This window comes from Poecile atricapillus, chromosome 2 (genome assembly GCF_030490865.1).
Source record: "Poecile atricapillus isolate bPoeAtr1 chromosome 2, bPoeAtr1.hap1, whole genome shotgun sequence".
Taxonomy (NCBI): domain Eukaryota; kingdom Metazoa; phylum Chordata; class Aves; order Passeriformes; family Paridae; genus Poecile; species Poecile atricapillus.
Window position 1 is genome coordinate 144,657,543 of NC_081250.1, and position 19,030 is coordinate 144,676,572.

Sequence of the window (19,030 nt, forward strand, 5' to 3'; positions counted from 1 at the left end):
CCATTCAGTTTTTATACCGAGGTGCGTGTACATTTTTGTATTGATGTGTGTGAATATACCCTGACACAGAGGATAAAAAGTAAGGTTAGTACAGAACACAAAAGCCCAGTTGCAGGCTCCATTCACATCTTAATTGTTACCACATGTAAGACACATCCCTAAATGACCATCTGTCTCTATAGACTTTAATTTATCCCAGCCCATCTTCCCAGAAGGCTGAGTGGTGCTCCATGAACAGCTTTTTAAAACATTTTCAGTCTATTTTCATTATAAACTTCTAGGCTTGCATATTTTTCCTTCCCATTAAAACGACATGCTACCCAAATCCTGCATTGAAAACAGAAATACTAAATTTTCTTCTGTCATTTTATGAGACTACTGTAACTTGGAATTTTGCAGTATTAATTCATTTACCTGGGGCCCTGTCAAAAACAATAAGATGACCTATCAGAGTTAAGATCTTCCATTAAGGTTAAGTGTCTGGTACATCAGTGTTTTGTAAAGTTTTCTATGGTCAATTAGTACATTCAATTGCCTTCACGTAGAGACCTCAATATTCTCTTCATTCAGCTAGGCTACTTAACTTCAAGGCAAGTTCTCAGAAATTAAGAAATTCCAATTTACAGGTCATGTGGTAAACACACTATATGACTTTTTGATTAGCTCAAACAAATTAATTAACAGGACAGGGACAAACCCACTTCTCTAGCATTCAGCTGACCAAGAGATATAAATTTATTTTTCCTGCAATTGCTTTTCGCAGACACAACACTAGAAAGACTTTCAGCATGTATAAGCAATAGTTAAAAATTCACACTATCAAACCTCAGTATTTTATATATTTAACTCATCTACAGCTGTTTTGAGAGTGATCTAATCTTTACTTTAAAATTCTCAGTCATGGTCAAGCTTAAACTTCATTTGTAAATTCTTGCAGAAAAACACCATAAACTCCCCAAATGGTGGAATTATTCAGCAGGTTGGTAGTCCAGTCCATAATGACTGGGAAGTCCTTCCAGCACTGCACTTCACTCACTGACATACAGGTGTTTCTTGCACCTAATAACACTCACTACAGGTGCATCTACTTGCTTTTAGAGCCTTAGGCCAAGCTCCAGATCTACTTAATACTGCTTTACAATGAACAAAGTTCAGGTTTTCTCCCGCTACCACAAGATTATAGGTTTGTTTCAAATTAAAGTCATCTAGCAACTTGATGAGAGAACGATACTCCAAAACATCCTGTTGAGTAAGCCTAAATCACAGCTCTCTGGTTTAACTTTTGGCACATGGATAAAGGTCCAGGTGTGTGTTTACAACAGGCAAATCACTATCAGAGAAGAGACATCCATCCAGATATCTCCGTACACATTGTACATGTGCTTTCAGCATGTTTCAACTACAAGCAAAATGTCATCACTACACCCAGTAGTTTCCCAGTTTGAGTCATGAATCAATGATTTCAAACTATGTAATTGTTTCCCAGGTTTATAACATGAACTGTCCTCTGCACCAGCTACATTGTATTAACTCCTCATTTCCCTTGCTTTTCTCACAGCGAACACACACAGAGTGTTTCAAAGAAACATCTGTATTGCTCTAAGAACGATCACACCACACCATGCTCACTGCAAGACAAATGAGACAGCCTTAATAAGTATTTGTCAATTTTATTGATGAGTTATCCAATGGCATACACTCATCTGGACCCAATGAAGTAGCACCTTTACTTGTAGGAACACGTTATATGTCATGAAGCAATAGAGATTATGACAGAAAAAAATAAGGCAGGATAGTTCTTTATTGTTACCATCAAAAGGCAGCAACAGAGAACAAAAAGTAAATCAAATCAAACTGAAAAGGAATACACAGAAAAGGAGAAAAATGCTTTCTATGCAACCAGGTTTGGCCTTCCACACAAACATTAAAGCTATGGAAAAATACCCATGATTTTGTAAGTTTCAAAGAGACATGAATTGCTTTCATATTTACAATATGCACAGCGTTCACTGATTCATTCTAAAGGAAGCTGCTTTGCTGCAACTTGTTGCCTAATTAAATAGGATGAGAAAAACAGGAAGCTGCACTAAACTACACATGAGTTCAGCAAATCGAGCAGGCTTTGCTGAAGCAAAGCAACACCATTACAGCTGTTTTAACCACAGAAAAAAAATCTGAAAAACCTGTCCTAGACATGGTGGAAAAAAGTAAGCAAAGAAGCATATGGAGCACTTCAAATGAAACAGAGAGACAGGGAAGGGCAGGAAGTGAACTGAAGGGTTTAAGTCAGCAGCAAAGAGCTTCATTAAACCTGCAGAGTATCAGCAAAGAAAAAATGGCATTTCTTCTCATGTTTTCTCTGCCAGTTTAAACAAGGTCTCCTTCCAAGCACTTCCTGTGAAAGCTTGGCAACAAAACTGCCACCAGAGAATTATAAACATTTTTTAAAATGAGGGTTTAGAGACATCTAGCATCTCTTTCCTTATAACTGCACTAGAGAGCAGACAATTTTTGAGCACTTGGGCTACTTCGGGTGACCCCACCCCAAAAGATTTTACTTCTCTGTATGCTTGAATCACATCACCTAAGGAATGCCATCATTTTTTCCAAATCTGTGAGCAGACAGTTCTGGTATCATAACACTGAGAAATAATTTAAGTAGGTCTTCACATCAAAGAGTCTCTTTGGGATTCTTTCATCCCTCCCTGAAAGAGGCTAGAGGTGGGGGAAGAAAAACCATGACCAACCAAATGGGCAACAAAAAAACCCCAAAAAACAACAACAAAAAAAAACCACCAAAAAAACAAACAAAACAAAAAACAAAACAAAAAAAAAACAAAGAAAACCCAAAACAAAATATCCCCTAAAAATGTAGGTTGTAGGTGCTGCAACCATGACAATATACTAGAAAACTAAAATATAGATATCCATCTGTCTTGCGAAAGAATCAAAATTTTACTGTTTTGCCCAAGCAGCTTTTCCCAAATCAAATCATAAAAGCTTAACTTTGGCAAAGTCTCATATGAGGAACAATTTGCAAAAGAAATCAAAGCATCATTTATAAGGTTTGAAAAATGTAGTGTGAGACCAGTTTTACAGTAAAAAGCAGCTTTGTCAAAACATTTAAGGCAACTTCATTCAACTTTCTCATTCAAGTTAGTTATAACTTGTTGTCTACTTAAAACTCTTTGTCTGTTTTAATACATTTCAACTTCACAACTAACACAGATAATATAAATACTTTTCTAAGATAAGAGATTGGACTGGACAACAGACATAGTCAGGATATCCCACTTGCATTGTCATAGCATCATCACTCTTCATTTAGCAATTTTCCCCATAATTCTGACACTTAGTGAGGTAAAAAAAATTACAAAGCCAAAACACAACCAGCATCTGTGTACCTTGGATTTAAGTTACCTCCTTAAAAATTCTTAGTTAAAAGTCATCCATTCCCACTGATTTCACAAACACCATTGCCATTGTGTATTACATTATTCAGAATACAGGGATGGATCATCATGCTCGTGCTTATTTATAGCATGGCACAACCTAGCACAATCTGTATACTCTGTTACATCTTGGCATCATTCAATTTTATTACAATTCAACAATTTCAGAACCTGACAACTAACAAAGTTAGTTGAAAAAACCCACTTTGTTTCTTTTTTCTCAAAAACCAAGTTTTTGAAGGTTGTAAACAGGCACTCTGTCATCACTGAACAAAAGCATCCTAAGTTTGTTTTAACATCACCATTACATTTTTCTAACAGCTGTTTTCATTTCCTTACTACACACTGCACAGAACAGCTCAACTACTTTGACTGTGTGGTACTTTCAAGACTATGACACTGACACATAGAAGTATTAATTAAAATGGTTTTGTTCGTTATGCATGAGCATTGCATTCATGTACTTTGATTGTTGTGTGTTTATGTCACCAGCCTTGATTTCTTCTGTAAGGCCCAGGACACAGTCACACAGAATCTTAGTCACTCATTAGAGAGGCACAGGTTTCCTGGATGAATTATTCAACAGACAAGGAATTGGCTTGATGACCATATCCAGAGTTTGAATCAACGGCTGAACTTCCTACACCTGGGTCCAGGCAATTCCCTGTAACAGCAGGCTGGGGGTGAATGGTTTGAGAGAAGCAGTGTCGAGAAGGCCTTGAGAATTCTGGTGGTCAAAAAGAAATGAAATCAGACACAAGCCAGCAATGTGCATTTGCTATTGTACCCTTGGCTGCACAAAGGAAAGCGTGGTCCACATCTGAAGGAGGTGATTCTCCCCCTCTACTCTGCTCTGGTGAGGTCCACCTGGAATGCTGGTCCAGCTCTGGGGTCCCCAACATAAGGACATGGACCTGCTGCAGCGAGTCCAGAGGAATGTCACAAAGATGATCAGAGGGCTGGGGCACCTCTCCTATGAAAGTAAACTGAGGGCACTGGGGTTGTTAAGTCTGGAGAAGAGAAGGCTGCAGGGAAACCTTATATGAGCTTCCAGTACCTAAAGGAAGCTACATCAGCGCTGGAAAGAGACATTTAACAAGAGCATGTAGTGATAAGACAAGGGGGAACAGCTTCAAACTGAAATACAGTAGGTTTAGGTTAGCCATTAAGGAAAAAGTTCCCCATATTATATGATTTTAGCAAATGAATTTTTAAAAAACTAACCAAAATAGGATATCTAAATCCTAGTGTGGTCTCATAACAAGACACAACTCTCCCAAAAAACAAAACCTGCTATATTTTATTCTTTCCTGTATCCCCCACCCCTAGTAAGTTTTTCTGAAGTGCTATGGAAAAGATTAAGTTTTGTATTAAGGGTACTTTTCAGGTGTATTTCCCTCTTCAGTCCAAAATTATTTCTTTCAGAATCAAAAAAAACCAAAAGATAATTTACTTGAAAAGTAAAATATACTACAAGAAGGAAATTGTGTAATAAATTCAAGGTGGGAGCCCTAGAATTAAAAATTCAAATTACCTTTCTACAAAGAAAAGTTAATAATAAAAATTAATCCAGTAGTGACATAGTTGATCTGTAATATAGCTTTACAGAATAAATTAGCTGAGTTTCCAGAAGTACAGATTGATCATTTAAAAAGAATTATATAATTTTTCAACATTCAATAACTATTCAAACTATTCCTAAAAATCATACAAAGCCCCAAATTTGATAAGCTTTTTCAACTACACTTTTGCAGAAGGGTGAGTAGTATCCCATTTCCTCTATTTAATCAGTCTTTCACTGAAGGAAAAAGATTATCAACTTTGCTTACACCGATTTTACTGGGTTTGAATGTGCTGTTTTTCCAAGAAAAAGCTCACTGTAAACTTCTACCTGAAGACACAGAAACACATTCATGAAATTAAACAACCACTTTACTCTGCCTCCTTATGTTCTAAAAGATTAAATAAGCAGTCCAAACATTTTTAAGGAGTCTACTTCTACAGTCAAGTGGAGTTTTGAATGTCTCTGAGGACAAGAGGTTTCACATTCTCTCTGAGCACTTGTTCACCAGACTCATGGTTCAAAACAAACAAGGACCAAAAATAATAATAATAAAGAACCACAAATACACCCCCTCAAAACTAATTGGAATTTCTGCTTTATCAGTTTCCTCCAAATACATATACTACATACTTGGAGAAATCAATATGACCTTCCCTTAGTCTCTTATCTAAGGTTGAAGAAGTCTAGATTTCCCTCATGAAGCAATGTGCTCCAGGCCCTTAATCATCTTGGCAATCATCACCTGGACTTGTGGCAGTCTATAATTTCTTTCATGTATTGCTGAAACCCAAACACAGAACTTTAGATGTGGTCTCACAGTTGCTGACAGAGGGGAAGAACCACTACTTTCTGGCTGCTGGCTGCACTTTTTCACTAACACTGCCCAGTATGTGGCTGGCTTTTGCCACTGTGAACCCACACTCAACAACTCACCCACCTGACTCCAAGGTTCTTCCTTAGAAAACTGTCTTCTGGCCAGCCTGTCCTTCTGCACATGGCAACTCCATCCATCCCTGGGGCAGGATTTCATATTTCTCTTCAGTGAGTCACACAAGGCTCTTCCTGTTTAGGCCACTTCTCCAGGTCCCACTGAAGGGTGACTGCTGCCAGCACATTGTACAACTTGGTATCATCCAAAAACACTTGATGAGATCACACTCAAGACCATCATTGACACAATTAAAAGATACCAAATAGTTCTAATCCTAAAACTGATCCTGGAGGGCACTGATGCCACCTGCAACCTGTTGCCAGCTGGACTTTGCTTCATTGATCCCCACCCTCTGGCCTTGGCAAGCCAGTCCATGTCCCACCCATCCTGCAGAAACTTTACATGCTCCATCTCTCACCAGCTTGGCCAGAAGACTCCCAGAGCACACCATGTCTAAGGTCTGACAGTCCCTTAGCAGGAAGTTATCTCCAGCACCATACTGATTTTTAGCTCTTAACCAAGAGAAAACCAAGAAATTAAAGACTCTAAGACAAAATTAGAGACATCATAAGTTTCTATTTCTGCATCAGAAATAGTTTTATATTTCTTCTGTTAAGAAACGTAAAAAGAAGGATAAAACAAGTACATTCAAGATAGAAGTGGCTATTTTAAAGAAAGAAAAAACATACACTTTCCAGCTTAACCTTAGCAATAGCACAACTTCAGACAGCTCCTTTCACCACTAACTAAAAGAGACAAGAAGGCCACGTGCACATCTATGTGTGTAAAGGGGGAAATGGGATCCTTACAGCATTTTGTTGCTTTTTCACAGGATCATGAAAGAAAAAGTTTTCCATTATCCATTATCACCACAATCAAGCCCACTGTACTCCAAAATCTTACTTGTCTCAATGCTTATACAAAACCTCAACATTAGCCCACTGATAGCAGTATTTATAACCCATTATACATAGATACAGATAAATAACACAGACCAACACTCTCTCTTTAGAAATATAAAATAACTGTTTGTCGCACTTGTCAGCAGGGAGTGGACTTCCAGCTGCACTCCCTCAAGAAAGGAAACTCATTCGATTATCTCAGGGGTTTTCCTTTGTATTCACCAATAAACTTTAGATCTCTTGGCCAGTATCAAACAAACCTGACTGAGCAGTCTCTAAGAGAAGTTCCAGAATATGCTACTAACTGGACTCTGAAAGATTTCCCATGAAATACAAAAACACTATTAGTTGAGGGCCCTTTTTTTTAAAAACATGCTTATATTGTCTACCTTTTCACTTGAAACAATACTGATAATTAGCATTCTAGGCTTGATTTCTCCTAATGGTTTTATTGCAAGGCACTATTCCATTCAAAATGAGATGTTATGATCTTTCTTACAATTATCCTCTGTAAATTTGCTTCACATCTGCTGTTTAAAATTATTAACAACCATCTTCATTCGTATTGTTACAAATCACAAAGACAGTTATGAAAATCAAGTTTTACTCTTTGTAGTAAGAAAAATACTGGAAATTAAATCAACCAATCTTATTCTGCTCTGAATCATTCACATGCAGGCCTTCAGTGACACCCTGTTGAAATACAAACATGGCTTTGTGGCTTGTTTCCCCCTCTCTGTTTTCTTCAAAGCACATTTTTATTGCATTTTAACTATGGAAGGTGTCTCCATAGGACTCAAATCTGAACATTAAACTCAACTTTAAGTCATGTCACTTTAAGTGTCTCCCCTCCATCGGGGCCAAGTTCCCATGACTACATGGTACACACTCTGTCAGGGTTTATCTGCACAGCATACTGAACAGAGTGCACCAAAGAGCACTTTCACAGCTTCCTAACTGACGAGTAAACATGAGGAAGCCTGTTGGGAGTTCAAAACAAGAAGCAGTACTTCTCAAAAAAACATATGAGATACCAAATGCAGTAAGTACTTTCAAAAATATGCCTAAAATGAATACAAATTCTCAAAAGGCAAAGCTAATTCATCTGCCATGACTGAAACTTTGAGTTACCAGTGAGCATTTCTTATTTTTCCTCACATCAGTCGCATTTAAGTAAAAGGAAATTGCCTGCTTATTACAGCCTAATGCTTTGACTACTGTCAAATGAAGGGTAAAACTGATTACACACTAAATGAATAAATACTGTAGCATGCATCCTCAGCTGCATTTTAAATACAAGACACTGCTGTCAATTTCACCTGTATCACATTTTCAGTATTATGACTGGGAGCCACCCATGTGCTCTCACTGTGGCCTCTATATTTCAGCATGCTCACATGCCCATCTTTACATCTCTGCTGTAATTTGTCATTCAATGCAAAAGCAGCAACAATTATCCTGAGTTTTATTAACTACACAAATAACTTTTCTTATCTGCTATTTTTAGGTCAGTTTGCTATCAAAAGTATATTTCTTCAAAAACTGAAGATTACTCATGGTCTGTTACATAAAGAAAAGAGCTCTGAAGTACAAAGCTCTCTATGATGCAAGACTGCTTGTAACTGCCATAAGTAATAGTTTGCAAGATTAGGAAAAGCTGGGTTTAAGTTTAGTACTGCTGGAGTTACCTGGATTCACCTCCTAAAAATAAAAACATATTCTAATAAAAAATAAAGAAATACAAAGAATAGAATGTTACAATGTATTTGTTGCAATTATATAGAAGTGATGCTTCAAAAAAAATTAGGTGATAGAAATTTTTCTATTATTTCTTTCTCTTGACACACACACAAAATAGACCTTGCCCATTATCACAGTCCAGGCTGAAAAACAAACTCTGTGCATAATACCAACAAAAGTTGGTTCAGAATGGAAATACTCCTATTCTTGTGCATGGTTTCACCTGCCTCCTTTGATAGAATACTTTGTCACTGAAAAATGATCTTCTGGTAGAGAAGTGTATGAAATCATCACAGATGATCTGATGTTACAGCAGTTTCAGTGCTACATAAATTTCAGCAAAATTATAAGGAGGAAAAATCCTGTCCCCTCACCCTCATACCAAAAAGCCTTCCTCACAGTAGAATAAGAAATATATGCATAAACTGAAGCCCAAAGGAAAGCTACATATGGGGAACTGTGAAAATGATTCATACACAACACATTTTGAAAGTTTTTTTTTTTTAAAAAAAGGCCAAATAAAAAAAGTAACATCCTCATACATTCCCCTTTCCCATCTTTAATCTTAGAGATGTATCCATGATATGAAGAAGAACATGAGAAATTTTCTCCTTTCAAGCTATGTCAAATGACACCAGACTTGCACTGTGAACAACAAAACGTGTATGAGGCTGAGCAGGAGTCAGTCACTCTTTTACTGAGATGTATATGCACACATCTGTTGTAAGACCAGCCTAGACTGACAGACTGCTGTGCTCAGGCAGATCAGCAGAGTGAGAAACAAAATGAGCAACAATCATTGAAGGAATAGTATTGGTTTTGTTTTGTTTTTTTTAATTAAAAACCAAAACATAACAAAAACCCAAACAAACAAAATAAAAACAACAAAAAAAAATCTTGAAAGCAAAACACAACATATCTGCAGCCAATCTAATTGTCAGAAAGCACATTTTGAGTTTTCAACTTCTCACTCAAGTGCAAAAGAAAGAAAGAAATAACATTAGTCATTAAACATGTTCAAGTACTACAGAAGTACAACAGTAAAATAGGCATTAAACTCCAAAATCAGCATTGGACACAACTGAGGCTATTTTTTATTTTACCATCAGCTTCTAGCTGTCCCTTCCTATCTACCAGCCTGACTAAAGAGAATTTAAATATTTAAGCTTAACCTCTGTCTCCATACAGTGCTGCACAACATCTGCTACTTTAGGAGAAACACTCAGAACTGCCTGGTCATGATAACTGAGCTATCCCTTGAGTGCAAAGATGTCCTTTCAGCTGGAGCTGGGACACAGCAGAATGATAATCAAGACAGTCTTGTGGTGATCCCACATGTGCACTACTTATTCTCAGAACAGATGTCATCATTCTCTAAAAATTCCAACTAGCTCACAAAATAATATTAACTCAGTGATTAAAATCAACTTTTCAAAATCTATTTGAGTAATACAAATCATGGAGCTTCTGTGGATATAAAAGCATGTCTGTTCAGAACATAGCAGAGGCTGTATTTTAAGAGACTATAACAGTAATCTGTCCGTACTTACCATTTAGCCTTTTTTCTTTAAAGAATAATTAACCATCCATTTACATATGAAAAAATTCTCTCTTCATATGATCATTATAGATTCATATAATGGTTTGGGCTGGAAAAGACCTTAAAGAGCATCTAGTTCCACCCTCTGCCATGAGCACGGACACCTTCCACTAGACCAGGTTGCTGAAGGTCCCATCCACACTGGCCTTGAACACTGCCAGGGATGGGGCACCCACAGCTTCTCTGGGCAGCCTCTTCAGTGTCTCACCACTCTCACAACAAGGAATTTTTTTCCTATATCTAAATTCAGTTTAAAGCCATTCCCCTTTGCCCTGAAACTCCATGCCCTTGAAGAATGTCCCTCTCCAACTCTCTAGTAACCACCTTTAGGCTCTGGGAGGCTGCTCTAAGGTCTTCCCAGAGCCTTCTCTTCCACAAGCTGAAAAAATTCCAACTCTCTCAGCCTTTCTAAAGAGGAAAGGTGTTGCATTATAAAAGACATCTCCCACCTGTATGCAGAAATATGTTTTTTGCATGAATGTAAGATTATGCTGAAGAAATCAATAGAAAGGAGTACAGATTGCAAATTCTCTCGAACTAGACCTACAGTACAACATAATGGTTGTTTCTCCCTCTGTGAGTTTGAGAAAAATTCCTATGATTTTAGCAATAGAATGAACTTTAAAATGTGTGTTTAATTGAGGCAATTGCATAACACTCATGCTCTAAAAAATATTATAAAACAATCTTGCAGCTTTTGGTAATTACTGTTAAAGATGCCAAAGCCTGGCTTGAAATATGGCAGGGTCTTTTTTTTTCTTTCCTAATCTGGTGTGACTGGATGACAAAAACCTAAGCTTAGTCTCTTAAAAAAGAAAAAAAACAAACTTGCAAGTCTTCCTAAGTTTCAGTAGTTTTAAATAATGTAGTATGAAACCTTCCTATTCAATAAACTGCTATAGAATAGCATGTTCATACTACCGTCTTTGAAAATATTATGACGGATTTAAATAAAGTTTGAATGGAGGATTTTTTTTGTTTTGTCTTTTGTTTTTTTAATAAGTTGAGAACAGAGAAGTCCTTTGGAGGAGCACTTCCATGGTTCTCATTTTGTGAGGTATTCCTTTGTGATTTGTTGGGCCTTCCACTGAAAACTTATTGAATGCAAACTCATCAGAATCAGTAAACATGTCTGCTCTGATTTTCAGTTGAAACTCATTCCAAAATTACATCTAACTGGATCCAAAATCTCCTCGGAAAATTATTTTAATTACAATAGGAACAGAGTTGTAACTAGGGGGTAAATATGTCCCAATTTACCTAGCTGAATAGATTGCCCCTCTAGTGATGGACAAGCAAGTGAGAAAATCAGCAAACGAATGCATCGCCTCTTATTATTTCAGAAAACTCATGAGTTGCGATGCAGCAACAGTATGTTCACAATTTTTTAAGAATTTCAGGGAACTAGGTAAAGTCATCCACACACAAAACTATTTTTCATCACATTCTGTATGAAAAGGTGCGTCTGATCTAGCCCCTGATCTGAGCTACAACATGAATTACACTGGACTGAGAGGCTGGGAAACAGAGCTAACTTTGGTTAAATCTGCTTAATCTTCCTTCCACTTCTGTTTAGAAAATAGTTCCAGTTTGCAACCCTGCTTAAAGAAAATAATTAGTTAATCCACAAACTAGCTTATAATCACTGAGGTGGGTGCAGGTTGTGATGAATTAAATTAGCTGTAAAAGAACAACCTAAGATACTTCAGGCAGCAGCGCCATAACAGCACGGAGTCTGACACTGCCTGCAAAAGCCCAGAGAGCTCCAGCCCAGATGCAACATCCAGTTAAAAATCAAACAGCTGTAGGGATGGAATGATCCCCTTTGCCTTAACACAGAAGGCTCAACACTGAAGGAGCTGCTTGAGGAGTTCTTAGGTCATCCATGACACATCAACAACAGCAGCAGGAGCTACAGAATGCCCACTTCAACCATGCATTTTTCAAGCCTGTGCAGAACTCACTGTTTTAGGTAAGCAGGTGTACAGAAGCCAAGCCAGCTTGAAAGCAGCAGCAGCAAAACTGTGTCTTCACTGTAATTGTAGCTTGCATACAAAGACTCCAAAGGAGCCTTTTGCTAGCCACATCCTGACTGTCTGCATTTCCCCTTGCAAATTAATAACTATAAATTTGGGAGAGTTACAGATTTCTTGCACATGTTACAGTAGAGCTTGCTTGTATCTTGCTTCCAACCAAATAAAGCTTTTTTGTATTTACAGATAATAAAAAAATAATGCAAAACGAGTCCAGTTTAAACTGCAATCAGCCTAAATAGGGCATATAAAACAGTTATACAAACAAAAGAAATTCAAAGAAGAGCAACACAAGCACCAGCAGCACCCACCATTCTTTATTCCTCTGATTTACTGCTGTCAAATCTGACATAAAAACTTCTAAAATACAAACAGTCCACACAAATAGTGAAGAACACTGTGTATTTATCTTCTATATTCTGGTTCTCTTTGGATGGGCATTATCACATCCAGCCTGCACTGATGTATCTCCCAAACCATGAAAGCATTACACTGTATTCTTACCCTAGAAGTAAGTCATCAGTGATGACAAAATACATATTTTTACTTAACTCTAGGTGCATGCCGTCAATTGTACTAATAAGCATATCAGTGGCTCTACCTATTCCACATAGTTAAGACCAGGGGGCAGCAATTCTGTCAAACACTAACCTAACAGGTTGATTTTTGACAAATCTATCAGCGGCCAGGGTTCAGTTACAACAGAAAAGAAAAACCAAACCAATTGCAATTATGGAAAAGTTACAGATGTTACTCTAGGTTACATAATAAAAATAAGATACATTATTTTAAATGTGCACTTACAATCACTCTAGTCAGTTGCTGCAGACTGACTAATCTAATAGCACTGTTACAATTTTGAACATAGTTTTTCTATTAAAACTTTAGCTGATCTGAATCCTGTGGAATTATATTTCCATACCCAAGACTATCAGGCAAACACCGTAATTAAATAATTAATACTCTTTCCTTGCATACCAAATGTTTTGCTCATGCCAACACATTCAGCAGAACTGAAAGACTCTATTAAATCCATCTCCTAGATACGTTCTGGCTCCTGAAGTATCGACAAATACTTGATAAACTAAGTGTATAATCCAAAACAACAACTAACTGCAACCTATGCAACTATAGCAAAAATCTGTCTTCTTTCAACATCATTATGTTTGTACCTTCAAGCAAGAACAGGGCAAGAGAAGAGCTGTACACTGTCTTGTTTTAAAGTCATTTGGAAGACATTTCCTCATAACCACTGACCTAGCCCATAGAAAATCACTCTGAAACCTCAAATAGGAAGCAGCAGACTGATATTCCTTGGAAACCAGCTTTGGAAGTTTACCCACTTTCACGCTTCTATTTCTTGACAGCAGAGCAGGGTGAACATTTAAATGACGCTCATAACAAGCATGAAAAAACCCCAGCACTGAGGCTTCAAGGCTGAAGTGCTGAGACTGTATAATTTCCTCTGCTGCATTATTTTGCTCCTCTCCTTCCACCAATTCTGTTTTCATACTATTTCCCTCACTCCACATTCATCTCCTCATCCTTACCTCATTTCTTAAACTGAGTCTCCCTTGGCAGATTTCTGCAGAGTTCTGCACTAATACTTGATGTACCGAGTGGCTGGGGAAAACCTCTACAAACGCTCCCAAACAAAACTCACCCTTCATCTTTTTTCTAAAAATCCCAACATTCACGCATTTTTTTCTACTGTAACAACTGACAACGCTGAAAAAACACCAAGAAGTACCACAGCAACATTTAAGTTAAGACAACTGTTTTACGCAGTAATCTTTGAGACGCCAGAGCAGGAAAGCTTTCACTAACTAGCTCAACATAAGGGCAAAGTCCCACAATTAAAAGACCAGATTACATGCATACCAACGCCTCTGGCTCCTGTGGATTTGGGCGGGTGGTGCTGCCCCGTCCCTGATGCTCTCTCAAAGGCATAAAAAAAAAAAAAAAAAAAAAAAAAAGGAACAAACAAAAGAGAAAAAAGGATAAAAAACAGGGGATAGGGTGTTGGGTGTGGACGATTTACCTCTTCCAGCAGCGTGACCGTGTTCCTGCAGTTCTGCAAGCGCGTGGTGAAGCTGGAGGTGGTCGGGGAGTTGTAATCCTCTGTGGTCTCGGCGATGAACTCCGACACGGTGATCTGGTCCGGCATGATCCTGCCCCACCGGTAAAGCCCAGGAGAAGCCGGGCACACAGATCCGGAGAGAGGGGAAGCCCAGTTTCGAGGGGAAAGGTTGGGGGGGAAAAATAATAAAACGAAAGAAAAAAAAAAAAAAAAAAAAGGGCAGAGGGAAGAAGATGTTAACAGCCAGCAGAGACCCGCAGCATCAAAGCACCGGAGCCGCAGAGGGAGGCTGAGGCTTCGCCCGCTACATCCAGCCTTTCCCCAGCCGCCCCCTCCTCCTCCGGGCAGGAGGTGAAGGAGGAGAGGCCCCCGCACGGCGCCCCTCGCTCGGCCCCGCCGGTGGGGAGCGCTCCCGCAGCCGCCTCCGAGCAGCCCAGCCCGGCCCCGCCGCGGCGCTGGGGGAGGGCGGCGGGAGGGGAGCGGCGACCGCGCCGGGCTCAGCCCCTTTCCCCACCCGCGCCGACCCCCCACGCCCCCCGCCCCAGCCGCTGCTCCCGCCCGCGTCGAGCACTGACTTGTGCGGGCTCGGGCTGCGTCCCCCGGGCGGGGGAGGCGGGGCCGGGCCGGGCGCGGCGGGGCCGCGGGGCCGCGCTGACGGGCACCGCTGGCGGGCACGCGCCGCCCGCCGCCGCTACGCGCGACAACGAGGAAGCGGCTCCGCGCAGGCGCGGCCGCCGCGCCCCTCCCCCGCCCTCGCGGTTTCTGAGGCGGGGAGGCTGCCACTGCTTCGTTTTCTTATCATAAAAAAGGGCTTTTTGGTGGAAGCTGATAAGGCCGGGGGGTGCTGGGCTGCAGTACTGTCCTAAGCGGGAGAATGAGCTTCCCGTGCCTTCTGGCAGCGGGGAGGGACCCTGCCCGCCTCGGGCTGCGGGTTCGCTCCCGGTCCAGGGAACCCCCAGGGCGAGTCACAGGGTGCTGCTTTTTTTCCCTCAAGTCCGTCACAGCCGGTTGAAGCCCCATCCGCCGGTGATGAACAGCCGAGGATTCGTGCAGCCACCGCCGAGGGAGCCATCCCTCTCGGCAATCTTGACTGCAGATTTTTACGCTCCTTAGACTTAGTTAATTTTTAAGAAGTCTTGCTATGATTCAGAGAAGTCCTTGAAGTTGCTATTGCCGATTTTGCGTTACTAGTTCTGTTCCTGAACCTTTCCAGAGCAGAGCTGAGCGCTGCCGCGGCCGGGTCGCACAGCCCAGCGCGGTGCCTCAGCAGCAGCGCCGGCCCGAGCCCTGAACCGCGGGCTTACAGCCCTGTGTCCTCTCACGAGCACTATTTCTGAGTAGTCAACGTGTCCTTTATCCATTATTGCACCATGTAACTCAGGGAACTGACAGACAGACAGCTCTAATGACTTTTATCTTTTTTGTTTTTTCTTTCTTTTTTTTTTTTTTTTTTTTAAAGCTTAGGTTTGGGGTCCCATATGTTCCTTTCTAAAGAAGGCTAAGTCTCAGGAGGCTCAAGTAATTGTGGTCATCTGCTGCATCAATGTGATTTATTTAGCCATACTGTGTGATTTCCTCCTCCTTGTATTTGGGATTCTTTCCACAGAAGCTGGGACATTCAGGAATGGTAAACATTCTCAAACCTGAACAACTGAGAATGAACAGTATTATACGGCTGTATCCATTTCAAAAGATTTTATGTTCTCTGTATAAGTACCTACCACATTATAATGCAGTTAGGCTTGTACATTTTTTTGTATGTAATTCTAATAAAATACCTGTGCAATTCAAAAATAGTTGACGGTATCAGCTAAAAACTGCAATGATTGCGTATGGATAAAAAGGAGATACCTGATCTGAGTATACCCATAAAAACTATTTCTATGCAGTTCTGTCAGCAAAAATATGACCAATACTCCTGAGCAATGGTCCTGCCTGAACATGTTTCTGTGATTTCACTGCCTTAGCAGAAGCCCTCCATATGGCCATGTGATTGCTGCTGCTGCTGCTGCTTCACGTGATCCAGCGTTCTGGCACAAAGGCTCTGAGCTCGTACAGATGATTGTTAAACGTCATGAGACTCTGAAAGGTAGAGTAGGCAAGAGGAGGAGGAAGCCAAGAAAAGAACTGTGTGGGAGTTGCACTGAAAAATGGATCTGGGCAAAAAAAAATGAAGCACCGAAGAAGCAACGGGAGAGGCAGGAAGAAAATCGATGATGGTGTTCATAAAAGCAGTGGAGGAGGAAGAGAGACCAAGAAGATAAAAATGGTTGATGGCATCAAAACAGTATGGAAAGAAGAGTAAAGAACTGGCTGGGGGGTTGGGCCAGGGAAGAGCTGTTAGTAACATTCAAAAGAGCTGTTTTGTCCTAGCCTGCTCGGAAGCTGGATGGGTGAGGGACATGGCTCAAGGGCCAAGCAGGGTCTCTGTGGTCATCCCCTGTAATTTCCTGCCGAACATCAATCATGGGCTATCACACAGCTGTTCCTGGGCCAGACTGGTGGTCTGCAGGTCAGCCACGGTGTTCACATTAGGAAGATTCCTGATCCCTCGCTGTCAGACTTCAAGTGAGGATAAATCCATCACACTGATGGACAAAATGGTTTAATTAATTGGGAACTCTCACTGTTAGGGTTGAATTGTTCTTCTTCAGGCTGAAGTTACTGAGCTTGACCATTAATCTCTGGATGGTAAAATAACCTCATCTGCTATCTCAAACAAATCCCCCCAGAAGCTGAACATGCTGTTAAAGACCTAATTTCTTTTATACTATTTTGTGAAAATTTAAACTACAGAATTGAAAAGCATGTTCAAATAATAAAGGGAATAGACAGGCCAGGGAAATGGTAGCAGAAGAGTGACAGAAGTGAAGGCAGAGCAGACAGTATGTGCAGCTGAGCTTTTGTTTCCTCATCAGGAAAAAAGTTGTCTTCTAAAATGATATATTAAATGTATAAGAAATAGAATAAATACAGAAGAATACTGGTAAATAAAGATAATGACACAAGGCCTAAAAATGAAAAGGGATGATCGTAATTACCTCTTGGTCTGTTTTTGACAGTTCTGAAGTTGTTTGCTCTGTCAGAGAGAATACAGTGCTCTGTTTTGCTGCTTAGAAGCAGCATTTCCCCTTTCCCTATTCAAATGTTAGTAGAGAAAATAGCCCTATAGGCATGACCTCTTTAGACTTGGATTATTTTCATTTAAACTCACTGGAAGTACGATCAGTTAACTAATGTGATGTTAATAAAAATAAATTATACAAGCTGCCTGTAAAAAATGTGCTAATGTTTAAACTAGTCAAATTATGTAAGTATTTCAAATAGCATTTAGTGAATTTCAGATTTAACCATGTTTCCTGTTTTGAATTGCAATCAGTATCTGAGATTCAATTCTAAATTTGTCAGATGCACTTCTCTATAAATTGTCACTAACTGAAATCACTGTTTCACTTCACAAATGTCAAAGAATAATCATCAGAGTGTGAAAGTTATATTTCACAGCGTATGCTGTAATGCTATATTAGTCTGTGCTAGATCCTGGGTGAGGCTGTGCCACGGCCTTTTTCTCATGGAAGGTTTTCCAATGAAGTTCTGCTTTTCTCACTCCCCTTGGTATTCTGAAGTGAATTACATCTCCTTGTCCACCCTGGACAAGCTAATGCCAGTGTGGATCATGCAAGCAGCACTGGAAATCACTTACTCCTTACTGCTTGATGCATTGCAGTCAAGGAAGTTGTGATGTCTTGCCATCCCACTCAATCCACCCAATCCACTTGATTCCCTGGCTTTTACTGTGATTGCAAACAGAAGAGTTAATTACAGCAAATTGACAATAATTCTGCAGTACTGCTGATAGTCGCCATGCTTAGGCAGAGGCTAAGGAACAGTGACAAACTACAGACACAGGTGTTGTGCAATAAATCGAATAGCAATTATAGTATTTTTAATTTTACAGTATTTTAGAAAGCTTGTATTTAGATTGAGTTCATCAGTTCACTCACAGGAGCTGAGCAGGAGTGAACAGGTGATGATGTAGCCATCACTGTGAACTTTGCAGCATGACCAGTATGTCCCAGAGGTGAAGAGTATATGGCACCTGCATAGCTCTTCACATCATCAATGCACTTAACTATTGGAACCACACAGCACTGAGGTAGAGAACAGCAAGATTATCTTTCCACTACAGATAAGGAGCCAGATAGATGAGCTTGTGGCCCTGCTGTGCTTGCGGCTGTCTAGCTTCAGGCATGCAAAGTCAGCTCTTCAGGGTATCAACACCTCATCTGGGCTGAAGCTGGTGGTGAATCTCCTGTGGGATGTGATTATACTGCCTGCAGAGAGCAGCCCCAGGACTGCCCTGAGGTCATGCTTCCCTGCTGCATAGGAAGCAAACTCACAGATGCAAACTCAGGTGTGGTTGCCGCTTGGTTTTTGGAAACAAGCTCGACCCAAGTCCCTGGCTGTGCACCAGTGTGTTGTCAAGCATGCTCAGACAAGCTGCCTCCAGGGCAATTTGCAACCTCTCAATGTGGCAGTGAAGTGAGTTGTTACCTGGAGAAGGAAATCACTGCACACATCCGTTCTGTGCAGTGACTCCTTTTGATTAGTACAGGTGTAGTCATGGCAGGATCTCACATGTCAAATTCAGGGGGTTTTGATTCTCAAGTATGAACATTGATGATGCCTCTTTGCAAATACAGGTTTACAACTACACTCATTTCTTGA

General features: G+C 40.2%; 1 protein-coding gene across 3 annotated transcripts in view; it reads right to left on the minus strand.

The window, feature by feature from the left end:
- ASAP1 (ArfGAP with SH3 domain, ankyrin repeat and PH domain 1) overlaps positions 1 to 19,030 on the minus strand; it is a 143,424-nt gene that overhangs the window by 99,665 nt on the left and 24,729 nt on the right. For 2 of the 3 annotated variants that reach the window (XM_058831159.1, XM_058831157.1), the window contains exon 3: positions 14,264 to 14,393. In XM_058831159.1, coding sequence (XP_058687142.1) covers positions 14,264 to 14,393 — 130 coding nt within the window. Of the gene's footprint in view, positions 1 to 14,263; positions 14,394 to 14,877; positions 14,989 to 19,030 lie in introns of those variants that run through there. The other variant, XM_058831158.1, reaches the window with a different exon arrangement.